This window comes from Notechis scutatus, chromosome 4, assembly GCF_049901735.1.
Source record: "Notechis scutatus isolate UNSWTSFEM ecotype Mainland chromosome 4, rNotScu1.2, whole genome shotgun sequence".
Lineage (NCBI taxonomy): Eukaryota > Metazoa > Chordata > Lepidosauria > Squamata > Elapidae > Notechis > Notechis scutatus.
Genome location: NC_142012.1, coordinates 84,495,395 through 84,523,366, shown reverse-complemented (window position 1 = coordinate 84,523,366; position 27,972 = coordinate 84,495,395). Strand labels below are relative to the sequence as shown.

General features: G+C 39.9%; 1 protein-coding gene across 3 annotated transcripts in view; it reads left to right on the top strand.

The window, feature by feature from the left end:
* Nucleotides 1-27,972, top strand: part of PAX2 (paired box 2) — a 233,228-nt gene that overhangs the window by 95,170 nt on the left and 110,086 nt on the right. For all 3 annotated transcript variants that reach the window (XM_087963985.1, XM_087963982.1, XM_087963984.1), the window contains one exon: nt 5,786-5,905. In XM_087963985.1, coding sequence (XP_087820111.1) covers nt 5,786-5,905 — 120 coding nt within the window. The remainder of the gene's footprint in view (nt 1-5,785; nt 5,906-27,972) is intronic.

Here is a 27,972-nt window from a genome sequence, read left to right as displayed (position 1 = left end):
AGTGATATTAATCCCAATAGATTTTAAGCATTAGGTCTACACCAGGAAACTGACAGAAAAAGTTATCTCACATTTATTGTAAGTTTAGCCACCACTGTAGAAGCCAGTAGGTCAGTCGCTCAATTTAGAGATGACCATCTAAGAAATTGTAACTGATGTGGCTAATTTTTTTTCCTGGCACTCCTTTGATGAAAAGCAAATTGAAAGACTTGAAAGATTTGCTTTATATCATATGGCCTAAAAGATTGCCTAAAAATTGTCTCTTGGCAGTATTTGGGTTGCATTCTCTCCCCCTCTCCCTTGCAAAATATTTTTAAAATTGATTCTTTGCACGTCATTTTTTCCCTAAGCTCCTTCATGTGGAGTCTGCAGCTTTTGTATATCAAAGAAGTGAAAAACATGTGTGCAAACACTGTTTTAATCATATAAAAGGTTTTAATCTAGCTCTTTACAATATTGATAGCCATCAATATTTTAGTATTTATAAAAGTAAATAGTTCTAATTCTCAACTTGACTTTTTTTTTTTTTAAAGTTCTTTTATGGATTAATATTACCTTTGTTTGGTAATTTTCTTTTACCGGAAGGGAAATTTGCCTCTTTATAGATAATACACCAAATGACAAACCATTTAAAGCAGGGGTGTCAAACTCAAGTGTGTGTGTGGATGCAGCCCATAGGGTTCTTAGATCTGGCCCGCAGTGCCCTCTGCCAGCGAAAACAGAGGTCCGTTTTTGCTGGCAGAGGGCTGAAGGAGGCCGTTATGGTTGAAAACAGGGCCCAGGAGGCATGCACAGCCCACCTGAGCTCCGTTTTTGCTAGCAGAGGTTTAGGGTTACAGGAGGCTGTCCCAGCCAAAAATGGGGCTCGGGAGCCCGTTTTTGCTGGCAGAGTGCTCAGGCCACCACAATTGCCCCCTGACACAAATGACATCATGCTGGCCATGCCCATCCCAGCCCCCTTGAGGTCAAACACAACCCTCAGTGAAACTGAGTTTGACACTCCTGATTTAAAGCTTCCAAATCATTTAGCTAAATGTAAATAATGGTAATATTTCTCACGATCCTATTATAGTAAGCTGAAATTGGCATCTGACATAATGCTAGAGAAAACAGTTAAAAAATTCTTGCTGATAACAGTTACATTGCAATGAAATTGCTTCAAAACATTTGCTAAACCCCTACTGTTTCTTACACCTTTTAACAAGGATGACCTGATGACAAAGTTAAGGACAGATTTTTGTCTTAACAACAAGAGAACAGGGGAAATATTGTTTTGAGGCAAAATTACAACTCCTTGACCTTGACTGACAAAGCTTAAGTTTCATGGAACTTTTATCACATTTTCTTCATTATTCCAAACAAGATTTTAAAAATACTTTCTCCCTCAAACAGAAATGTGTTTAGATTATCTAGGTTCAATGATCTACTTCAGACCTCATAAAGGGAACCCTCAATATTATTAAGGGGTGGGCTTCAAAAATTTCAGCGAATAGTTCTCTGCCCAATTGCTGGGTGGGTGGGGCCATGGTGGCCATGGCCTAGTTGGCCTCCTGCGCCATGGGACAGGGGCCGTTTTCGCCCTCCCCAGGCTCTGGAGGCTTTCCTTGAGCCTCCAGGAGGGCAAAAACAGCCTCCCCTGGGCTCTGGAGGCCCTCCAGAGGCCAGAAACAGAGGCCTGTTTCTGACCTTTTGGAGCCTCTGGGAGGCCCATTTTTTGTCCTCCCCAAGCCTCTGTGTGGGCCCTGATAACTTACCTGGCATCCAAAATGGGCCACGTGGGGACTCCTAGGAGGGGCGAGGCGGGGTAGGTGGGGCCAGCCAGGGGTGGGATTTTCCATTTCGCTGAACTGCGCAGAATCTTAGCTAGAGGATTGCTTGAACCCGTGCGAACCCAGTGCAGCCCACCCCTGATACTATTCCTTATGTAGAGTGCCACTGCTTCTACATAGATGCATATCAGAACAATCGTCCTCATCCTATTCGACTGACCACTCTTATCAGTACAAGTCCTGTCTGGATTTACCCGAGATGTTGATCCTTGCATTTTAATATATTAAATACTAATGGCCAACAAAATAGGATGCATCTCTCTTTGCTAGATGCAATGGCTGGACTGAATTGAGACTGTATAGTTCCTATCAGGAAAGATTTCTGCAGAAACTTCTAAGAAAGTTGCTAGGTTCTACTCTATTGCAATTGCCATGGGATTAATGGGATTTCATTTGCTGTAATCTGGATTAAATAGTCATTGCTGTAGGAATTGAAATGATAGTTATAATCTTATTGGATTTATGCATGTATCTTGATCTATATGTTTAAATTTACATATTCTATTTGCTGTTTAGGCATTTATATTTCACTAATTTTCTAGGCCATGATACTCCATTTTATTATTATGGTATTGGTGATCTTAGTAAGTGTGTAGTAGACATAGAAGAGGTCACAAAGTGCATAAGTAACTACAATGTATTGCCCAAGGGGCGGGGGCGGTAGGGATATTCAGGGAGAGTGAAGAGGGACTATGCTAAAAATACCACTTTCTTCTATCTATTTAAAACTAAAATAATAACCAGTTTTAACCTGTTTTAAAACTCTCAGAAATTAACTAACTTGTGCCTAAAAGTTAGCTCAGGCAAGAAAGACCAGGGTTGTTGTTTTTTTCCAGAAAGTTGCATAAGGTTTATGTTCAAAATCTGACAGTTTCTTTTTCCTGTCAGAGAAGATATGTACGGCATATCTGAAAAAGATCAGGGTACCTTAGTGGTTTACAAGTGTTGATTATGTTCGCAAGGCAAATCTACTGTGGGATATATTCATTAGACTTAGTCCAAATTGTGGGAAATAATTGTCCCTGATTCGGTCTTCCTTCAGGCTTTTCTTGGAATACTAGGTCCAGTATCATAGAACCATAGGGCTGGAAGGGACCTTGGAGGTCTTTTAGTTCAACCCTCTGCTCATGGCAGGTGTCCTTATATTATCCTGGACAAATGGTTGTCCAATCTTTTTCTTGAAAACCTCCAGCAATGGATCATTCACAACTCTGGGAGACTAACTGTTCCATTGATTGATTATGCTAGGAAATTCCTCCTTAGTTTCAGTTCTCCCTCTGACAAATTTCTACCCTTTGCTTTTGGTCCTGCCCTCAGTCTGGAGAACAAATTGACTCCTCTCTTCCCTGTGACAGTCTTTCAAATGTTGGAAGACTGTTATCATGTCATCCCTAACCCTGATCTTTGTTAGGCTAAACGTGTCTAGTTCCCTTAGCTGTTCATTGTACAATATAACCTCAATTTTTGTATCATGGTCACCAGAATAGGACTCAGTATACCTCCTGTGGCCTCACCAGTGCAGTATAAAGCAGTAGTATCACTACTTTCCATGATTGCCATGACCATGACATTTGTTGATGCAGCCTAGAACCATTTTGGCTTTTTGGAGGGCAGCTACAGCACATTGCTGACACTCAAGTAATGGTACACCAGGTTACCTAGATGCCTCTCACAGGAACTACTGTTGAGCCAAGTACTACTTATTTTGTATCTGTTCATATGTTTTTTTCTGGCTAAATGTAGGGTCTTACTCTTCTCACCACTGAACTGCATCTAGCTGGCTAGGGCCCAATGCTCGAGTTTGTTAACATCCTTCTAAATCTTAGGTCTATCTTCCAAAGTGTTAGCAATTCCCACTACCTTGGTATCTGCAAATTTGATGAATACCCCTTCCGTTCACCTTACCTATGTTATTTATGAAGATGTGGAAGAGCACTGGGCCCAAGAGAAAACCTTGAGGTATCTGAAGGAGATGAATAGGCTGAGCCCAAAGGTGGGGATAAACATGTCATCTGTTTGGAATTGCTGTGCAGCCACAAGAAACCCAAGTTCAGCCCCCGGTGAATATCGTGGATCTTTATTGTGCCAATTTAGCTTCACCATTAGTAGATCAGATTCTTGAATATAGGTAACATGTAATAAATTTTTTAGTGTTTTGAACTCAATTCCTGTTCCTGGTCACTCACACCTGTCACTGTATACTTTCTTCCATGTAGATGTGGTTCCATTAGGGACCAAATGCTAAGTGATAGGTCAGCCAACTGCTAATCCTAGAAAAGGTCATACTGTATAAAAAAGGAGTGAATTTGTTCTTTATTTTCTCAGAGAGTAAGTGCTGAACTAAGGAGTAGATATTGTAAAGAAATAGATATGAAGAGGAATTTCCTGACACTCAAAGCTGTTAACCAATGGTATGGATTGTCTTACCAGATGGTTAGATATATATTCAAAATGCTTGCAATTCTGCACTGAACTAGTTATTAAGCTTCTAAAAAAGAAAGAACAAGCTGTAAGTTCTGGATTGGTTAATTTTATTCATTCATTTCTGTTTTAGTGCTGCCACAATCAAAAGATTCTTGCCTGTACACAATACATTTCAACCTGAAACATATACAGTAAAGAGCATTTAATATATACATACAATATATTTTATATATACAATATATAAAATAAATAGTAATAAGAAATAACATGTATAGATATACATTAAATATCCAGCAAAATATCCAAAAACAATCCTATAATGTCATTGTCCTAATTAAGCCAAACTAAAGACCCTCTGGAAGAATTCTGTCACCATCTTCCAATAGGTGATAAACCTCATAGGGTAGAGATGGTAGAGAAGTCTGACTGATAATGACTGATCACCATTCATTTTCCCTGGGTGTTCACTTAGGTCAATTCCAGTTGGAGAATATCATCCCAAAGGCTTAATAGGTCAAAGTAGCACATTAAACACACTGCAGTTCTCAATCTAATTTTGTGCCACCCTGGGCAAGAGAGACCTTGAGTAAGAAGACCTCTATATCCCATTACCAAAGCTGCTTGAGAGAGGAGTAGGAATGGATTAACAGGGAATTCTTCTATGCAGTTCTTAAAACAAAACAAAAATTAAGAGAGGGGAGGGGAAAAAGAAATATTTAATAGTCCCCTCTGATATGTATGATTTGGTTTCTGCAAAAGCCTCTGATGATTTGGTAGGTTAATTTAGGATTACTTAAACGGCATTTCATTTCTAATGAAGACTTTGGAGCTCTTACAGTCCAACCCCTTGCCCAAGGCAGAAGACTTAATTCCATCCCAGACAAATGGCTGCCCAATCTTTTCTTGCTGGAGGTTCTCAAGGAAACAAGACATTGTTTGTCAAGGATGGAATAAGGTGTTGGGCAGTGGGTTGGACTAGAAGACCTTCAAGGGCCCTTCAAGCCATATGATTCTGTGATTCTATGATTTGCTTGAAAAAGAACTCCATTGCATAAATGGACTGTAATATTACAGTGAAGCTACAGTAACAATGCCAATTAAGAATACAGAATTGTGGTCTCCCACAATTTTGGGCCTCAAATGAGTCCTATGCCTTCTGTATCTCTCTCCACCCCCCACCCGCCCATGCCAAATATAACAGCTGGAAGATACAGCTGGAAGGAGGCATCATCTCCACCAGCTGCCACATTTCGGCTCCAGCTGCAACATCCACATCAGATACCCAAGTTTGGTAATTTCCCATTACCAAATTCTAGCTAGACCTGGAAATGTTAAGATAGGAAATGTAATGCACAGAGATATTTTTGAAAGTGATTCACAATTGGTGACACTCTTAAGCACATATTTTTGGATCTTGGCTTAATTGGAACTGGTCTCTTGGCAAGGTCTTCAAATGAGGTTGGGGGTATATGTCACTTCCTAGCTGATGGCTCCTGCTCTTCTGAGCCCTTTTCCTTTCTTATTTTGTCCAGTTCCCAGTACAGCTTCCCCTCCTGTCTCCAGTGCCTCCAATGATCCAGTGGGCTCCTACTCCATTAATGGGATTCTGGGGATTCCTCGATCAAATGGTGAGAAGAGGAAACGTGACGAAGGTAGGGGAAAGCTTTTTCTCCTTTTTTGGTTCACTTCACTTCACTCCTTTGGGAAAGTAGTTGGAACCCTAATAAGCTGACAAACTATTTAAAACAAAGTGAGAAAGCATTTGAATATCATAATCGAGAATACTTTTTGAAAGCAAGTCTCACTGAATAGAGCAGGCAGAATTCACCTGTAAGCACTGTAAGATATGCTGTATCAAAGCAATTTTAATTCTGCTTGGAACTACAGATAGTCCTGGACTTATAACCACAATTGAGCCCAAATTTCCATAGCTAAGCAAGACATTTTTAAGTGAATTTTGCCCCATTTGATGACCTTTCTTGCCACAATTGTTAAGTGAATCACTGCAGTTGTTAAGTTAGTAACATGATTGTTAGGTGAATCTGACTTCCGCTGACTTTGCTTGTCAGAGGGTCTCAAAAGGTGAGCCCAGGACACTGCAGCCATCATAAATACATGCCAGTTTCCAAACATCTGGATTTTGATCCTGTGAACTATGGGATGTTGCAACTATTGTACCGATGAAAAGTGGCCATAAAACACTTTGTTCAGTGTCATCGTAATTTTGAGGGGTCACTTAATAAATGGTTGTAAATTGAGGACTACCTGTAATCTTAGAAGACCAGAATCTTGGTAGCATGAAAGGATGTAAGTGAAAAAGTGTCCAATCTTTAAAAGAGAAATTTAGTAGGATTCTAGTTAGCCCCATTATTTCAGTAGCCTCTATTTTATTCTACTTCCAATGCAGCTCTATTCTTATTTATGTATTTCTTTGATAATCCCTGGTTCAATTCACATTACATAAAAATATCCTGAATACAAGTTAACAAAACTTGACTCTTGTGTCCACATAACATGTTGTGTCCAAACAAATAAGTAGTCAGCTAAACCCAATGGCCTGATTTTTTTTATTTTTTTTTATTTTTATTTATTAGAAATAAGAATAAACATAAGTATAAATACAGGAAATGGGTATGAATAATTGGGGATAATAGGACAGGGACAGTAGGCATGATTGTGTGCTTATGCACACCGCTTATAGACCTCTTAGGAATGGGGTGAGGTCAATAGAGTTTAGTTTGAGGGTAAAGGACTGGGGGTTACAACAGAGTCAGGTAGTGAGTTCCAGACATTGACCACTCTGTTGCTGAAATCATACTTCCTGCAATCAAGTTTGGAGTGGTTTACATTAAGTTTATATCTGTTGTGTGCTCTTGTGTTGTTGTGGTTAAAGCTGAAATATTCATTAACTGGTAAGACATTGAACAGATAATTTTATGTACTATGCTTAAGTCCAATCTTAGCCAGCATAGTTCAAGGTTGTCTAAGCCTAGAATCTCAAGTCTGGTGTTGTAGGGTATTCTGTTGCGAACAGAAGAGTGTAGTACTCTTCTTGTAAAGTACTTCTGGACTCGCTCAGTTGTATTAATGTCTGATATAAAGTGACATTCCAGATAGTAGAGCTGTATTCAAGTATTGGTCTAGCAAAGGTTTTGTATGCCCTAGTTTGCAAATCAGTATTACCAGAGGAGAAGCTTCGTAAGATTAGATTTACAACTTTTAAAGCCTTTTTGGCAATGCTGTTGCAGTAAGCTCTGGAGCTTAGGTCATTCAATATGAGAACTCCAAGGTCATTGACAGAGTGAGGGTCATCAACGAGGTCATATCTGCCTAGCTTGTATTTGGTGTATTGATTTTTTTTACCAATGTGTAGGACAGAGCATTTGTTAGTCAAGATTTGGAGTTGCCAACTGTTTGCCCATTCAGACACCTAATTAAGGTCACTTTGAAGGATGGTAGCATTGTCGGTGGTGTTGAATAGGTTTACATCATCAGTGAAGATTACTTATAAGGTGATCACAAAGGTCATTTATATAGAGTGTAAAGTGTGTGGGTCCTAGAATGCTCCCTTGGGGAAACCGCTGTTAACTGGTGCAAAGTTTGATAGGGCATTTCCTATTTTAGCTATTTGTTGTCTGTTTTACAGGAAGGCAGTAATCCACTTATGAAGGGATCCAGAAATGCCTTAAGAGTTTAATTTTAACAGTAGTTTGTTATGTACCACTGAGTCAAAGGCTTTGCAGAAGTCTATGTAAATTACATCTATTGCTTTACCCTGGTCAAGTAGTGTAGTCCATATGTTTTTGCAGTGTAGAAGTTGCAAATTGCAGGACAATTTTTTTCTGAACCCACATTGTTTATTGGAGAGTAGATTGTTTGACTCTAGGTGGAAGGGGTGGCATTGGTTAATGATTGATTCCATGACTTTGCACATGACACAACACAATGAGATTGGTCTGTAGTTTTCAACTAGGCAGGGGTCACCTTTTTTGAAGATAGGGATGACCGTTGCTAAAAACCATAGGTTCATTAAGGAGCTGGTTCTAAATGATATCTCATATATCATGCTTAGGGGTTCTACTATGGCAGTGGAGAGCTTTTTTAAAAAAGTATGCACATAAGCCATCAGGGTCAATAGATTAAGAATGGTTTTAGGTAACGTAGTGCCTTTTCTACATTATCTTCAGTAAAGTCAATATGTAGTAGATCATTGCAGCTAGTTGTGGTACAACTTGGAAATGTGGGGCATGAGTCATTGTTGTTTACAAAGACTGAACTGAAGAATGTGTTGAAGAGGTTTGCCTTAATGGTTTCATCATTATAGTCTTTCCTATTAGGTTCTTTTAAGGGTGGGATGGTTTTTGAGTCTTTCAGGCTGGTGTTTACAAAGTTATAGAAGGTGGGGGTAGATTTTGTGCGTAGAAGATTTTCCTCTTGCTTGCAGTGGTAATTGATGCATTCTGCCTTTATCTATCGGCATAAGGTGTTGTATCAGTTTTTAAAATTAGCTACATATTTAGTTTTGTTTTTACGCCATAATGATTTTTTTTAATTGAAGTTTTGTTATTATTTTGGGTAAATTTTTTGTTTTGTTTTTGTGGGTTACTAATGGAACATATAGTTTAATGACTCTTTCAAGTTCAAGTAAGAAAGTATTATAATGTTCTTCTGTAGTATTACAGCCAGAGAACAGAAAGTGCCAATCAAGAGATGATAAGTCAGCAGCTATGAGTTCATAATTGGCTTTTTAAAATTGTATTTTGGGGACCTATTATTCCTTTTGGGGGGAAGACCAAAGTCATGCTATGATCACTCTTTGAAAATGGTTCCTGAGGGTGTAAATTGGTTTGAGCTTGCAGAAGTCTGCTTGGTATTGTTTAGTCAACTTTTTACAGGGTTGCATGAATGGGTTCAGATGTACATTCATTTAGTGTCCAATTTATAAGAGGTAAGCTGAGGTCACCAAGAAAAATAAGAGGGTGTAGATAGAGGCAGCCCACATCAGTAGTGAAGTTAGCTTGTTTGCATGAATTATACCATAGTCAGGGGTTCGATAGCATAGTAAGAAGCGGATTGAAGTATTTGAGGACAGTTCATGGACTCAGGAAGAGCAAGCTCTTGTATAACTTGAATCTTTTTTTGATTTAAAGACTTTTTATAGAAGATAGCAACTCCACCTCCTCTATGGATTTCACGATCAGACCGATGAACATGATATTCTCTTACAGTGGTAATGGAGTCTGGGAAAGATGCATTCAACCATGTCTCACAGACAAATATAATGTCAAATGTGGCTGTGCTTAGTAAGATGAGGAATTCATGCATTTTATTTGCGAGGCTTCTTGCATTGAATAGTTTGCATTTAAGATATATAGTAGCGGGTCTGGAGGAAGTAAGGGGCATGCATCCCTAATGTTGGATGTTTGGGTGATAGTTATTGGGACATAGGTTGTGGCTCTTGCTTTTGATACATTCTGCACAGTAGTCAATGTATAGGTTAGTTAATTCATGTAGTCTTTTGAGCTTAGAGCATAGTTCACAGGATTGTACACGTTGCTGTAAAATTAGATCAGGGCAAGAATGAAGGTTCTTATGGCTGTTGTTGCTCTTTGTGAGTGAATTTATTGAGAAAATGAATTTACGTTTGCTTGATTCATTTTTGCAAATGACCCTTTAGAGGCATGGGGCTATCGAGCCATCTTTGTTTTTGAGCTCTGGACCGACACGGGAAATGTCAAGTATTTCATCAAGGGAGATGGTTGATGCTTGATAGTCTCTGATGATGTTGTGGACATTGGTGATGTCATCATTGTCATTGTCCTCTAGACCAAATAAGATGGCTTTTGGATGCTTCTGTTCATGCTCAACGGCTTCTTTGTTGAGGATGGGATATCAATATTTGTAGGATTTGTGGTTTTTTGTGGATTGGGTTTTGGTTGTGGTTGTTGGGTAGAGATGTGGTTTGTAGTCGTTAGATATTCATTTTTTTTAATGCCGTGTCTTTTTTTTCAAGGTTTGTTAATCTTGCTTGTCAAGGGATGTTATACGTGTTTCTATGGTATTAACTCTTTTGAACAGGGCAATATATTTGTCTAGTTTGGGTCCGCACAGTGGGCAGAAATATGGAAATGCATTGAAGGATGATTTTAGGAATAGAGCCATTTGCTTGGGTAAATATAACCTGCTAACCCAAGGGCTTCATTCACCTCAGCTGCTGTATCAGAAACAACCTTCCCTAGTTGAGCAGATTGTGCAGACTCAGCCTCTGGGTTGCTGAGAATGGGGTTTTCAAACAACACTTTGTGGAACCCTTCACTTCAGTGGGAACTCAGTGGAGTTCTGGGCCCAAAAAGTAGACGGATGCAGCCAAACTTCTATCCTTAAAAGGTTGCATCTTGATCAGATTCTATTTTTTCTTTCTTTTAAACGAACAGCTTTTACTTGAAAATATTTGAAAGCTCACCTTAGAAAGCATATGAAAAACATACAGGGAGCTGTTAGTGAGATTATGGGGATACAAGTTCTGCAAGGATGCATTTTTGAGGTTTTTTTCTCTTGGCAAACTTATAAATGAAACTGAAGGGACTGTGGCTGATAGGAACAATTTACCTTCAGAAACAGAACAAAGAATAATAGAGTTGGAAGGCACCAACTCCCTGCTCAAGCAGGAGATCCTATGTCATTTCAGACAAATGATTGTCCATTCACTTTTGAAGGCCTCCAGTGATAGAGCACCCTCAACTTTTAAAGGCAAGCTATTCCATAGGTTGATTGCTTTCACCATTAGGAAATTTCTTAGTTCTAGTTTGCTTCTCTCCTTGCTTAGTTTCCAACCATTGTTTCTTGGAAAATAGTTTGACCCCCTCAAATATTGGAACAGTGCTATCATGTCACCCTAGTTCTTCTTTTCATTAGACTACACACACTCACTTCCTGTAACTATTCTTTGTATATTTTAGCCTCTAGCCCCCTAATCAATTTTGTTGCTCTTCTCTGTATTCTTTCCATAGTCTCAACATCTTATTTCTATTGTGGTGACCAGAATTGGATGCAGTATTTCAAGTGTGGTCTTACTAAGACATTATAAAGTAATACTAGAACTTCACATGATCTTGATTCTATCCCTCTATTAATGCAGCCTGGGAGCACATTGGCTTTTTTGGCTGCTGCTGCACACTGTTGGCTTATATTTAAGTGATAGTTCAATAAGATCCCACCAAGATCCCTTTCACAATTGCAGGCATTAAGCCACGTTTCACCTAGTCAGTATCTACACAGCTGGCTTTTTGCCTAAGTGTAGAACCTTACTTTTATCTATGTTCAATCTCATTTTGTTAGATAGAGCCCAGTATTCAAGTTTGCCAAAATCTTTTTGGATCTTGAGCTTGTCTTTTGGGATGTTGGCTATTCCTGCCAGATTACTTCCCTCCGTGTGAATGTAGTTCCATTCAGGACAACAGGTTGAGTATGATTTGTTAGCCAGTTACAAAGTCATCTGGTGGTGGTGGTGTCTATCTCACATTTTACTAGCTTGCCAAGAAGTAGATTGTGGTCTACTTTATCAAATGCTTTACTGAAATCTAAGAATACTATATCCACAGGTTTTCAATGAAATGTTAAATTCATCACTTTATTAAAAAATGAAGTATGATTTCTTTGACATGATCTCTTTTTGACAAACCAGTGCTGGCTACTGGTTGGGGTTCCATTTTTTCAGCCATGCAAGCCCCAGAACTAGTGGCCATTCCGTGCCAGGTGCCACTATAAATGTAAGCATTTCTTCGTGGCTCCCTATTCCTATTTGTAGAGGCTCAGTGGCAAAAGAAGCTGGCTCCACCTCTGCTACTGACCCATCTAGTTGGCAAAAAGCAATGGGAGTTTTCAGCTTTCTTACGTTAATCCTCAATTTTCCTACCAGGGATGGGCCGATTAAACAGCGGGTGCACCCTGAGTCCAATAAAGTGGAGATTTTTATCTCTGTCCTGGCTGGGGGTAAGCAGTCTTAGGGGGAGGATAAGCAGTTCAATTGGTTTGCTTACCAGTGGCTCATCCTCTGGATCACTTCTGAATGAGTTTGGTTCCTCTTGCTGAGATTCCTGAGTTTCCTCCCCAAAGAAGGGAGGGGATTGAAACTCTATGGTCTCCCTGATTCTCAGGGCAGTCTCCTTCCCATGCTGGACAGGTTTCACAGGTTTTCCCTCTGACGGATGCTCTGGTTTCCGGGCGGGTATTTTAGAACAACATTCTGCAGCTTGGTGTCCCTCTTTTACACACTTGAAACAGGCTGAGGGGTTCGAAGTAAAAGTAGTTTGCAGTTTGAAGGGCTCCCGCTTCCCTTGGGGTGGGGATTTTTTCCATGCTCATGCCACCCGGTACTGGTTTCTGGCCATATCGATCTCAGATTCTTCAGTGGTGAGATGCCACTCATGTAGGTAGTTTGGTGCACCTTAGGCCACACAGGCATTGTAGAGATCATCACCTAGCCCAGTGGCCCCCAACCTTTTTTGTGCCACAGCCCGGTACTGGCACCACAAAATGATCCGCGGCCCGGTACCGGCATCAGCACACATGCAAGGCAAGGCGAGCCGAGCGACCGGCCAGCCAGCCGTTCCCCACTTCTCCCCGCCACCTTCAACTCCTCCTTTGTACCTTTGTCGATGGGCTTCGGGACGGTTGCTCGGCTCGCCTTGCCTTGGGTGCTGAAAGAATCCTCACGCCTTAGTTTCATTCGAAGCCGCCCGCCCCCCTTTGATGAAACTAAGGTGCGAGGATTTCTTCAGGACCCAAATGCCGCTTTCCAACCGGAAAAGCTCACCCGGAAGCACTTTCTTATCGAAACAAGATGGCGGCGCCCAGCAAACCGGCGGCCCGGTAGAAAATGTTCCACGGACCGATACCGGTCCGGGGCCCGGTGGTTGGGGAGCCCTGACCTAGCCCATCCTTGAAATAGCTTACCAGGATATCTTCTGGCCAGTTTACATGGCGCACAAGGTTTTGGAACTCTTCAGTATACTCTGCCACTGGTCGCCGTCCCTGCTTCATGACTTTAATGTGGTCGCATGCTTTGTGATCTGCGAGGGGGTCCTAGAATTGACGTCGCAGGGCCATCATGAAACAATTGAAGTTCCACAGTTCTGGCGTGTCGGGATAATGTAGAATCACCATCCATCTGGTAGTGGCTCCCTCCAGGTCTAGGGTAACAACTCACACCTGGGATCCTTGGGTCTGGAAATCATGCTGGTACTCCTGCACCTGTGCCACAAAGAATCCCAGTTGTAGTGGATCCCCATCAAATTTCACCCCAAGGGAGGGGTTCCTTTCCATTTGTGGAGCTCGGGGTTGGCTGGGAATGGGCCCTGGTGCACGCACCACCCGAGGGGGGGTTGCTGGGCCCCTGGCTGCTGCTGCTGCGTCACCAGCTTGGTAGGCTGCTCCTGGAGGAGGGGTGGCCATCCTGGCATCATCAACGGTTGCTGCCATTTCAGCACCCTTTTGCTGTCGCTCTGGCTCTCCTCAGATGTTGAGATTTTCCAAAGTCTCGATCACCAACCAGGTTATAGGTATCTTCAGATGATCCTCCCTCATCAGTGCTTCAGTTAGTTCCTCCTGATCAGAGAGTGCTTCTAGCTCCAATTTCCATCCCAGTTTTTCTGCCATCCCAGCTGTCTTTCTTTCTGATGCCAATTGTCCAGCAGGGCTTTTTGGGGTCCTCCAGGGTCATCCTATCCTCTCCAATGGGGTGCAGGAGGCAGGCATCTGGCTGGGTGGTGGTTGATGTCTCTCCCCAGCATTTGGCTTTTTCCTGCTCACTGCTTTGTTTGGACATAGTTTGCAAGGTCCCTTCGGTAGAGCAAAAGTTGCTTCTCCAGGTTGACCTTTTTGCAGACGCTGCTTTCTGTAAGGATTGCCTCTCCTTCTAACTCGAGAAAGTAAAAACTCTTGAAAACTAAATATTTCAAAAGGAACCTTTTATTGAGCAGAAGTTATATAGCAATACATTCAAAGCAGCATCTAAGTACCCTTAGGCTTGCCGCTAGAGACCCCTCCCTTTAGCTAGATGTGGATTCAGCCAACCCACAGGTGTGAAAATGTTGTTCTACCAGCCACTCTGAGAAACAGATAAGCATATGTTCCCATGACCATCTTCTTCTGGCTTTCAAAGTGAAACAACCCATATGGCCCTTCCTCCTAAACATTCCTCAAAAGGTGAGAATATCTCAGGGTGCTTTGGCACTGGAATACAAGTTAAAAAATAACAGTTGTCACAGGCAATAGTAATGAATTGAATTCAAGCCCCCCCTTCTCCCGATTGAATGGCAGTATCACTTTCAGGGATCTGACAGGTATTCAGAGATTTGTTGCTTGATTAACTTTTCCAAGATCTTCTCAGGTATTAATGATTGGTCAGGCTGATTTGTCCTGGATCCTGGATCTGTTTTTCCTGGATCTGTTTTTTTTCTTTTTTCTTTTTGAAGATGGGGACAACATCAGTTCTTTTCCAGTCCTCAGAACTGGATCCAAGAACTTTGAAAGATATGTTTCAATGGTTCTGAAATCATACCTGCCAATTCTTTCAGAACTCTTGGATATAGTACATCAAGACCTAGTGATTTGAATTCATCTAGAACTGATATACATTCTGTTACTTTATATTTTCCTTATTTTAATTTGCATTTCTAACCTGTCATTTATGGTTCTGTTTTTGGTAAGTTGAGTAGTGTTTTGTTTTTGTGTGAAGACAGATGAACTAAGTAGTTCTACTTTCTCTCTACTGTCCATTACTGCTTTGCCATATTCTCCCATTAGTGGACCAATTGTTTCTTTGACTTTTTTCTTGTTTTTTAGGTGTTGAAAGAAACTTTTTATGGCTTTTGACATTTGTTGCAAGTTTTACTTCATTCAAAGCCTAACTTCATCTTTGCAGGCTCAAGCTATTTGTTGGTATTCTGCCTTAGTTATGTATCCCCCTTTCCAATTTTTATACTTTCCTTTTTCTCTCTCAGTGGTTTGAGAGTTCTTTGTGCAACCATGTTGGTTTCTTTTTGGCTTTACATTTTTCTTTTTTAGTGTTTTTTAATGCTAGTGGTGGGCTTCAATTTGTTTAACAACCAGTTGTCTGCCCTAATGACCGGTTGGGTAGGCGTGGATGGGTGGTCATGTGACTGAGTGGGCGTGGCCAACTCGGTGTCACTTATGTCGAGGGGTGCTTCGCCTCGCCCGCCCTCTCATGACCATGCTGCAATGGTCATAAGTGTGAAAAATGGCCATAAGTCACTTTTTTTTCAGTGCCATTGTAAGTTGAATGGTCACTAAATAAACTGTTGTAAGTTAAGGATTACCTGTACAAAAATACAAAAAGCTTATATGCTTGCAAAAAGCTGCCCTAACTATCAATCATTAGATTAGGAATGGGGGAATACATGCTGAAGATCAATGAGTCACAGCTGTCATGGAAACCTAAACCATTCGGTCTGAATACTTTCCTTTTCATCAGCAGTACCTGCAACCCAGAATTACAAACCAGGCAGGGTGCCAGAACACATTAAGGAATTAAAATAGTTACAGTGCAAGGATAACTATCAGCAGCCAAGTTACTCTTGCTCATAAAGTGAAACCCTTTAGCAGAGAGGTCATTTAAGCTCTCCAGAAAGTTGGTGGGCATATTTGGGCTACAAAATGCCAAACTAAAGAGACAAATTAACATATTGAGTGAGGGCTAATCCCATTCTGCCTTTGTTCAGACCTTGCTGCAGGGAATTTTTGCCTATGAATATAGCTATCTATCTCTTTATCTCTTAAGTACTGGCATCTTCTGTGGGCTATTAAGGAAGGTGGGGGCTGCTTTCTCCTTCTAAGAAAACATGTGTCTCCATTGTCATTCAGGGAAATTTATTCTTCCTTTCTAATATTTCTCAAAACATTTCATTCTTCTAGGAAGGGGTAGGTACTAACTTTCTACAATTGGTGCCATGTTACTATGCCATATTATCATGAGAGAAAATTAAAACAAATTGGAAGGATGATCCACTTATTATCAGTGAGCAATCATATGCCTTGCCCATTCCGAAGCAATGCAAGAGGCTCCTGTCCCAAATGTGCTTTTTCAAGAGGCAACTGGGCTTTCTGAAAACCAAGAAAATTCGGTTCTTGAAATTCTTGAACAGTCCCAAAAGCACCTTTGGGACAACCATGATCTGGATGACTGAAGAATCCTCATAGACAAGAGACTCCTGTGCTCAGTGAACTGACAAAGCACAGTTTCCCACCCAGGAGAAGCAATCCTTAGATCAATTTTCACCACTTAAAGATACCAGCTTATCTCACTCACCTCACAAGATATCCTTAGGTAATCATCCAGATTTAAGGAAAAATCACATGTCCCCAGAAAAGCAGTAAAAAAAATCAGACAGAATGCCAAGCATCCTGCCTCTCAGCCATTTCTTCTATGGCTATGCCAACCCTTCTGTAAATAGCTGTTCCAGCTATGTTGGAAGTAAATTCCAAAAAGCCTAAAAGAATCCTTTAACAATGTTTAAGAAAGTCAAACCCCAGGAATGAAAGTACCACAAAAAAACTCCAGGGTGGGGAGAACACAGTCTACAGAAAGAAAGTCTGGGCATACTGCCAAGAACCATTAAGGCTTACAGTGTAACAAGCTTAACCCAGAGGCAGCTTTTGAAAACACTTAAAACAGCAGGGCAATTAAGATAAGGATTAGTCTAGAAATACAGGCATACCAGAATGCTTTTCCAAACTCAGGGGTGGGATACTATTGGTTCAGACTGATTCTATAGAACCAGTCACTCCAAAGAGCAGCTAACACCCAACTGGTTCGCTGCAACGACCTTCTGGTCATCAGTTTGGCCCACCTGCGAACCAGTGCAAACCGGTAGCAGCTCACCTCTGGAATGGACTGGGCTTTTATAATCATATTTTTCAGTGTTTCCCAAGCTTCTTAAGTTGATTTCTCCTTTAAGATATTTATCTATGGGATCCTTCCCAAGCTCTCTCTGAGTTTGTTAAAATTGGCTCTTTTAAAGTCTAAAACACTAGTTTGGTTATGTTCTATTGCTTGTGTCTGCTTTATATTGAATTCTAACATGGCATGGTCACTATCCTCTAAAATTCCTGCAATTTCAATTCCTTCTATCACTTCTTCTCTGTTAGTAAGAATAAGTTCCAGTATAACTGTCCCTCTAGTTGCCACCTCTACTTTTTGGGTGATATTGTCAGCTGAATGGTCAGGAATCTGTTTGATTTCCCATTTTGCAGAGTTTGTCTCCCAGGTTATGTCAGTGTAGTTAAAGTCCCCCATTACTACTGTGGTGTATTTCCTACATACATTGGTTAACTCAGTGGTTCTGAACCTTTTTGAAAGAATCACCCCCTTGAGTCATTGAGGAAGTTATCATCGTCCCCTCCCCCAACATAACCTCTCAATCACAACACAGGGAAATAATTCTTCAATTTATGCAAACACATTTTTTGTTTTCTTTAAAATTGTTGTCAGGACATATTGATGCAAACAATTTATTTCCAGTCTTTTTCCCATATCTCAACTGTGTGAAAAATTCTGATGCCACCCGTCACTTTACTCCCAAACTTCATGATACATGTATTTCATTATTATCTTATTTATTCAAGACACTTAAATGCAATGACCACTGAAAACAAAATTCAATCGCAAGAAAATGAAATGCCCCCCCAAAAAGTAACATTTAATGATTTAATTACAAGTGAATTTTAAGATGCAAAAAGAAATATAAAAAGGGCATAAGAACAAACCGCAATGCAGGAACTAAGAATTTCAAGACGAAAACTCTGAAACTAAATTAAGATTCGAGGAAAATATATATTCATGCACACTGTAAAAAGGGTTAAAAAGACACAAAGAAAATTTTTACAGAAGGAAAGCAACAAAAATCAGAACAACAAATTTAATTTTTTCTAAACTGAAGAAAAATATATATATCTACACAAAAAGTTTACACAAAGAGCACAAAAAAAGATTGAAACTATAAAACCAAGAAACCAAAATCTAATATCGAACTGGAGTGCATGCTAAAAAAGTGCAACGAAATGTTGCAACACGAAATGCAACACGAAATGTTTTACAGAGGACAACAAGAATTCAAAAACGAAGCTGAAAACTCAAACTGGAACGTGAAATCCAATGCAAGCAAATACAACGATAAGAGCTGAGACAATTATTAACGAAGAAAATGTATGTACACAAAAAGCAAAAAAAGAACATCAATGGCTGCCTTGTGCTTGGTGAGCTGATGCCAATTTCTTGATGTCTCGAACCATTTTTGTTAATCTCATTCTTAAATCGCCATGCTATTGGATAAGTGTTCCTCATTTTCACCCAAAAAGCATCGTAGCCGTAATTCTGAAAATATGATTGGGCTTCACAGTCATATTTCAGATCTGTCAGTGGCTCTTGCAGTTTGGGATGAGGTTGTGCAAAGTCTGCTGTGAAAGGAAAAAAGTGGGTGCTTCCAGATTTATCAGATCATAGAATCTGGTTTCCATATCTTCTTTTAGTTCTTTCAAGTGGCAGCAAAAAACGTCCAAATCTTCTGCTTGGAGTTGACGTTCATTACCAAGGCTTGGGAACTGATATAGCTCCTGGTGACTCATATTGCTTCCAAGGAGGTCCAATTTGGAAATAAATGAGCAGATTACTCCTTTGGCCTTAAGAAAATTGATTTTATCTCCTTGCAGCTTTACATTCACTTCATTCAGCTTGTCAGAAACATCAGCGAGATAAGCTACATCCAGATGTCGAAGTTTAAGATCTGCTTAGACTTGGATTAATGGATTTAAGAAATTCGACAACTGTGTCAAAAAGTTCGTGGAATTGCCGCAAACACTTTCCTTTTGAAGGCCACCTTACTTCGATGTGCAAAAGGAGTCATTCAAACTCCTCATCATTTTCTTCACAAAGCTTGTGAAAAAGTCGGTTGTTCAAGGCATTCGATTTAATTTTATTCACAGTATTAATGACGTAACTTATAGACTCATGCAAACAGCCACTCAAATTTTTTGAGACAAGGTGCTGTCTATGAACGATGCAATGGATAGTCATAACTCCAGGTATAACCAATTTTAGATGAGCTTGAAATCCACGATATCATCCAACCATGGATGCAGCTCCATCGGTTGCATATGCCACAACGTTTGTCAAAGAGATGTTTTTCTCATTAAAAAACTCTTCAGCCTTTTTAAATATCGAAGAACCTTTTGTGTCAGTGGCTAAATTTTGAGCAAATAACAGTTCTTCCCTGATTTCTTCATTTCCATTGATGAGACATAAGCCAATAACAAGGCTTCATTTTCATGAATCGTTGACTCATCAATCTGTACTTTCACGAATTCTGTACTTTTCAAGGTGTCAATAAGCCTTTCTTCCACATCAGCAGCCATTTCATCAATTCTTTTTGATACGGTGTCATTGCTCAAATGAATCGATTGCGTAACAGTGCTTGCAACATGGTAGCAACAATCTGTTTCACTGCTGGTAAAATCAGCATTTCTCTGATAGTGTGAGGTTTGCCACATTTTGCTATCAACAAAGATACTTCATAGGAACAAATGAGCCCCTTGTCAGCATTGAGGGACGATTTCCCAAATAACTTCTCAACAGTGCTGCGACCCTCAAACTTGGCCTTTAAGGATTGGAAAAATGATATCAGTTTGTTGGCTTTATCCAAATGAATTCTTACCAAATGGTCTTTCAGTCGGGAAGGCTTCATCGCTTCATTTGAAAATGTTTTCTCACAAAGAAGACAAAACGGAAGCTGTACGTTGGAAGGAGATGGAATGAATCCCAATTTTAGGTATTCCATCGAATATTGGCGACACTTCCTCTTGCCCATTTCCAACCCTTCCCCACTGTTTTGTGGGGTTCCACAGGGTTTGATACTCTCTCTGCTCCTGTTCAACACTTCCTTCCTCTGTTGAGAGGTCTTTGAAATGAAAGGCACTAACTGCAAATTAAATTTTTGACTGCACTGGAACACTATAAAACACACGGGGACATCGATAAACCTAGTTTCAACAGTTATGTTGACATCACAGGGGACAGCCACTCAACATGCGATGTTTCGAAAGAAGCGCTCACCCCTCCATCACTGCCCATTCTGGCCAATGGCATGCTACTTTATGGGTAGAGTGATAGAGGCTGCTGCGCAACGCGCATGAAGATGAGCGATGTGTATTCACATATGTATGGCATTCTGTACTGAAGCTAGCTGGAGGAACATTTTAAAACACAGTTCAATCCACTAATAGCGAGCGATCTGATGTTTTTGTACAACAGATATACAGCGGTTCACTGTACGAAAAAAGTCTCAAAAGTGTCCCCAAAACTTCTTGCTCCATTGCCCCCATAATGCCCCCTTCTGTTCCTTCACCCCTGCATTGCCCCTTTTCGTTCCATCGCCCCCCTGAAAAACGAAATCACCCCATGGGGGGCGATATCGCCCAGGTTAAGAACCACTGGGTTAATTGATTAGCAAAAAGTTCATCTATTTCTTCTGCTTGGTTAGATGGCCTGTAATGTAGACCTATGGCAATGTCATTCTTTTTTATTTTTATTTTGAAACATATTCATTTTAGAAAGCTTTTGTCTTTTGTTGTGTGCAACTCTGTAGAGAGGAAGTGATCTCTAACATATAATGCAACTTTACCTCCTCTTTTGATAGATCTATTTGTATCCTCCTATCAGTACATTCCAGTCATGAATTTCATCCTACCAAGTTTCTGTAATGACAATTATATCATGCTTACCTTGTATACAAGTACCTCAAGTTCACCCTGTTTATTCTCCAAACTGTGAGCGTTAGTGTACAGGCATTTAAGTTCTTTGTGACTGACCCTAGGTATGTTTCCTATATCTACTATTATGCATTTACATTTTTCTTCTTTCTCTTTATTCCCTACCTTCCTATATGGTTATCTAGTGGGTTTTGTTTGGAATTAGGTTCTAAAGGTTTTGAAAATTGGCCATCCTCCCCCTCAATTTTAGTTTACATCATTTCTGATGAGATGAGCCAGTGATTTTCTGAATATATTCTTTCCAGTGCTTGTGAGGTCCAGTTCATTCCTTGCCAAGGAGCCGTTCATGTAGGTGATACAGATTATGATCTAGGAAACAGATCATGACACCAGTTTTTAAACAGTGGTGGTTTGATTCTAAAATCCTTTGCTTGCTCATTACATGTTGGCCTTTTGTTGAAAGCATAGATGAAAACACCACTTATGCTCCTTATTCTTTACCTTTCTTCCCTAGCTGTTCATAATCTCTTGTTATTGTTTTCAGATTCATTGTTACATCATTTGTCCTCATATGTAGGAGAAGAAAGGTGTAGAAATCCACGGTCCTGATTATTTTAGTAAGGTTTTCAATTACTTCTTTGACTTTTGCTCCAGGGAGACAACATATTTTCTTAGATTGACTCTCCAGTGTGCAGACTATATTTATATGTCTGACCCATTGCATGAATGTTGCATGGACAATGTTCCTCCAGGCTTTCCTGTCCTGTACCATCTTCTGGAGTCCATTTAAGCTCATGCCTACTGCTTCAGTGACTCCATCATTACGGATTTTCTGGAAGAGAAAATCACTCAACTTCATTCCCAGCTAAACGCTGGCATGGTTGCTGGTCCAGTGGAAGCCCCTGAGGCAGGTTCTTGCCCTGTTATCTGGGAACGGTTTGACCCTGTTGCTCCCAAGAAAGTTGACAGGATAAAATACAACACCTGTATTTTAGATCCATGTCCCTCCTGGGTTGTGAAAGCTTCCCAGGAGGTGACAGGTGGGTGGACTCTGGTGGTGATTAATGCCTCCCTACAAGAGGGGGCAGTGCCCCAGCACTTTAAGGAGGCTGTGGTCCACCCTCTTCTTAAGAAGCCATCACTAGAATCCACCCAGTTGGATAATTTCTTACCTCTCTCCAATCTTCCCTTTTGGGGGAAGGTGGTTGAGAAGGTGGTTGCGCGGCAGCTCCAAAGGTTTCTGGATGAAACAGATTATCTTGAACCCTACCAGTCAGGATTCAGGCCTGGATTTAGGACAGAAACAGCATTGGTCATATTTTTGGATGATCTTTGGCGGGAGTGGAATGGGGGTAGTGCATCCATCCTTGCTCTACTTGGCCTCTCAGAGCTTTCGATACCATCAACCATGGTATTCTCCTGGAGCGGCGTTGGGGGATGGGAATGGGAGGCCTTGTGCTATCCTGGTTCACTTCCTTCCTCTGTGGCCACTCTCACTCAGTGTTGATAGGAGGGGAGAGATCCAACCCTTGCCCACTGTTTTGCGGGGTTCCACAGGGTTTGGTACTCTCTCCGCTCCTCTTCAACTTTTATATGAACCCGCTGGGTGAGATCATCAATCACCATGGACTGATACCACCAACATGCTGATGATACTCAGCTGTATGTCTCAGCCCGTGGTGAGTTAAGTGATGCCATGTCCTCCCTTTTGCAATGCCTGGAGGCTGTTAGGGGCTGGATGGGGAGCAATGGGTTGAAACTAAACCCTGGCAAGACTGGGTGGCTCTGGGTTTGGGGTTCATTGGCTCAGGGAGAATTGCCATCTTTGGTCTTGGATGGGATGGCACTACCCCAAACAGACCCTGTATGTAATCTGTGGGTTCTCCTGGACTCATGACTCCTGCTTGAAGAGCAGATGACAGTTATGGCCAGGAGGGCCTTTGCACAACTGTGGGTTGTGCGCCAGTTATGCCCTTTCCTGGACCAACAACCCCTACTAACAGTCACTCGTGCCCTAGTTACTTCCTGTCTTGACTATTGCAATGTGCTCTACATGGGGTTGCATTTGAAGAGCATCCAAAAACTCCAGTTGATGCAAAATGCAGCGGCCCGCATGGTTTTGTGAAGACCCTAGTGTGTACATGTATCACCTCTTCTGCGGGAGCTGCATTTGCTGCCAATTTGCTCTCAGGTGCAATTCAAGGTGCTGGTTGTCACCTTTAAAACCCTTCATGGCTTAGGACCAGGGTATCTGAGGGACTGCCTCTTACCGGTCACATCTACCTGATCCGTTAGAGTAGGGAGGCAGGGAATGCTGTGGGTCCCATCCCTAAGGGAGATACACCTGGTGGGACCCAGAAGAAGGGCCTTCTCTGTGGTGGCTCCCTCTCTCTGGAACATCATTCCCCCAGAGATTAGAATGGCTCCCACTTTAATACTCTTCCAGAAGGTGCTGAAGACCTGTTTCTGCCAGCAGGCTGGGGAACTAGAGTGGGATGGAGCCCATTAAATGGCTCATGCCCATTAAATGGATCCGCTGTTGCTGGAGTGGGAGTGGGTGGGGGTGATTTTATTACATTAATTTATTTGATTATTTTTATTATTTTTATTGTTTTAAATGTGGTTTTATGTTTTGTAAGCTGCCTTGAGTCTCCATGGGTGAATAGGCGGCAATATAAATTCACTAAATAATAATTTTATATATAATTATATTGTATAATTATACACTACATCAGTGTTTCAGTCAGAAACTCTTTCACAGTGCTAGTCGTGTACATGACAATGAAATGTTTGTGTTCACTCCCACTGATATAAATGCATTGCTGTTTTAATAAATTCCTTTACTGGGTGGGGCATTTGATTAGATGATCTACAAGAGCCTTTCCATTCTGATTTTGTGAAATAGACTGGTGCATTGATTCGTCCATTGTCACAACTATACACAATAATACTGTTATGCGAAACTTCCGGTTTGGGTTTCTTCAGCGACAGACTGAAATCTGCGATTGTGCACGGTTTTGATCTGTAGTCGCCACTGGAGCTCCCCGATCCTTTGGATCCAGGGCTGAAGCCACCCCGTAGAGGTGGTGAAGAGGGGGGAGATTGCTAGCCGAGTGGAGGGGAGCCGTATCTCTTCTCCTTGGCTGGTCTAAACCCCCTTTCCCAAGGCGGTTGCAGCGGTGGTCAGAAATGGCCACCTCAAAGAAGAATCCGACTGGATAAAATTGGACAGGAGGAAGACAAAGAGGAAAGCAGGACAGACCGGGCTAAACAACAGAGAACATCTAAGCAAGGTACCCTGAATCTAAAAGTACTTAAATACTTCTGAAAGAAAACTTTTAAGCGGCAAAGGAGAGAGAAGAGGAGGTTAAAACCCCCTTTTTACCTTTATATTGACAATTACAAATGACATGGAAAGAAATCTATATTAATTTACTTTGACACTAATAGGCAACTTTAAGCTGAAATTTAAGTGTCAAAAGGAGAATAAAGATCTTTTCTTTGGTCATTTTAAAGCCCAAAAAAGGAGAAGAGTGGAGGCAAAAGGGTGGAACTTGGAATAATGGAAAAATGGAGTGCCATCTGGATAAATAGAGGATTAACAGTGAAACTTTGAAAAGACTCCCAAGGATACATTGTAACTGAAACCTTATTAAAAGATACAGTAACCCATGGAAAGTAAAAGTAAAAGAAAGAAACAAGAAGGAACAGTCTGGGATCATTTAGTGATATAAAAAAAAAAGGTTTTGGCATTGGTCTTTTCTTTCTTCTTCTGTTTTTACTTAAAGTCAATTGGGGGGCTTGTTCAAAAGTGTTTAAAATGGCATCACTCCTGGAGGAATTGAAGATGAGTCTTAAAAAACAGAAAGAAGATGCAGAAAGGGGAGGAAGATACTTTGGCTTCATATTTGAATTTTTTGAAATGGAGATCCTGAACTATGAAAAGCAAAAGGAAAAGCCTCAAGAGCAAAAAGAAGGGCGGGACAAAGAAGAAGCCATTTTCAATGATCAAATAATGCAAAGTGTGGTAATAAGGGGGGAAAGGGGGAAAGGAGTTAAAAGTTTGATATTAAAGAGAACAGCCAAAAAGAAAAATAGTCTGAAAAGGAAGTATAACAGCAAGGAGAAGCAGAAAAGAAAACCACAGAAGGGAAAATTAGAAAGAGAAGGGTATAAAAAAAGGGAGGAGAAAAAGGGGGGTAAGATAGAAAGGGAAAGAACTCATGAGGGACAAAGGCAGGAAATAAAGAAAAAGGGGAAACGTACTAGGATTAAAGGTATTTGCTCAGCTAGAAAACACAGAGACAATGGCTAAATTAAGTTAAAAGTGAGGATTCTGCAAAGGTACAAAAGATAGTGTTGTGATAGTAGAATACTGTAATGAGTTAGAAATGAAATAAGTAAATAATCTATGAGATAAAACTGTATTGTTATGTAATGGTATGTTTATTTATAATTAATGCAATAATAAAGAACAGAGGGAAACATTGTAATTGTTTCTAAAGATTGATAAAACATTGAAAAGAAATGTGAAAGATTCATAAGGAAATTTATACCAGTTACTAGAATGAATTTGAATAATTATTTTGTTTATTAATAGTAAATCACTTATACGATAAAACTGTATGATTATCCAATGGTATGCTTATTAACAGTTAAGTAATAATGAAGAAGGGAAGGAAATATTTCAACTGTTCTCAAGGATTGATAAATATGAGATTTATATGATATAAAACATATTAGAAATTTGAATGTTATAATTTTAGAATGCACAAATTTAATGTTTAATGAAATTTCATACAATAATAACAATAAGACTTAAAAGTGTTTCACTCCAATTGGCAATCATAGAGGGAATTTTGCTTTTTAAGAATGTTGGAAAAGAACATAATGAAATTGTAAAAAAGACAGAGGAAAGTATAAGTATAATGAATAAAAAGATATTGAAATTTAGGTAAAAGAAATACAATTAAATAAGAAGAAAATGAGAATCATAAAAGAAAATTAAGAGAAGTAAAGGGAGAAATTGTGAGAAGTTGGAAAAAGAGTAATAAGATATGAAGTTGAATATATAAGATGAATATACATATGAAATTGTGTCTGTATGGAAATGTGATAACCTGGAACCATGCTGTACTCAAATAAGATGTTTCATTTGTTTTGTTAAAACTCAATAAAACTTTATTAAAAAAAATAATACTGTTATACAATAGTGTTTTTTGCTCAGTGGGTTCATCCAAATGCAAACCTGTGCTGTCAGGAATACCAAAAAATACAGATAGTTTGCATTGATTTATTGCTGGCATATGTTTGACATTCATCAGTGTTTGTTTACTATTGGGTCAATGGTTTAGACAGATTTTTGAAGAGCTGGTATCTTTTGTCAGGATAGGAAATATTTTAAATTGGCTAGGTCAGTTGATTAAAGAGACACACATTAAACTTGGTCTTAAAAGTTCAGCAAATAAAACAAGACTTAGCTATCATATTCTGAGAGAGGGGGAGACTATTACTTTTATTACTCCCAAAGAGACAAATAGCATTATTTTTATCTGATGTTAAGTCCTTCTAAGGCCAGATGTTCTACTTTCTTGCCTGCCCCTTGCAATTCTTTTTAAATAATTTCCTCTTCTATCTTTGGGGCAGCTTTCCAAGTTGTATATTAGTACTACAATTTCAGTGTCCTTAGAAAACATTACCAGCTAGGCTTCTTTGCTACAAATCAAAATGTATAAAAACAGTTTAAGTTTACAATTACTGAATATATTATTTATTGTTACTGTTACTATGATAAGTGCTTTTCAGGCTCACATCAATGGTATACAAGGAATCTGCATCCCAATGAGCATCATTTCTTTGAAATTCTACTTCAGCCATTTTGATTGGTCAGCTGTGAGCTTGTGGGCACAATTATAACGGTAGCTCTGTGTACCACATGTATGGTTCATTACCTCCTTTTCCAATGTTCCATCTGAGACAACTGACTTTGGTTACTATGGTAAGGCCCTTAGTTTCATGGAGGTTTTTTCCCTGAAAAGTGCACTAGAACTGAAGTAAAAGACTGAGTAACACAGACATGGAAATAAGCTGCCTGGCCATCTGTCTCTATGTCTTTGTGCAAGTGCAGGCAGTGAAAAACGTGGAACATATATAAGGTTTTTAATGTCATGTAGTATGTCTGTGGAAATTCTCAGTCATCCAGGTCATAGTTGTCTCTATGGTGCTTTTTCAAAAGGCAACTGGACTGGGGTTTTTTTCTCCTTGAAGAAGATGTTTCGCTTGTCATCCAATAAGCTTCATTAGTTGTGACTGAATGGTGGAGGGAAGAATAGGTTCTGACAGGATGGTTGCGGGAGGGGGAAGTGGAAGAAGTATCAGTACCATTCCATTTCTTACTATTTCATGGCTTGAAATACACATGCACAAATTTTATTTGAAGAACTCCATTCCAGTCTATTTATATCTAGAACATTTATTTGTGTGCTTTATTTGCTGGTCCAGTGGAAGCCCCTGAGGCAGGTTCTTGCCCTGTTATCTGGGAATGGTTTGACCCTGTTGCTCCCAAGAAAGTGGACAGGATAAAATACAACACCTGTATTTTACATCCATGTCTGGACCAGCAAATAAAACATATTTTGTACATCTTATCTTTAAAAATCCCAAAGCATTATACAAATTTTCAATTAAATTGTTTAATTAAATAGTTAATGTAGTCATATAATAATATTTATATGAAATATGCAATGCATTCACAGGACAATAAGTGATTAAAACTAGCAATAAAAAATTAAAAGTATCATAGCATCATTGTTATTAAATTTGTAAGAAAATACATATGTCTTCCTTCCCGAGTAATTATATCTATATTTTTGCAGTAGCTTCATATACATGTAGTTAGCTCATATTCAGCCTGTTATCCACCAAAGTCGTATTTGAT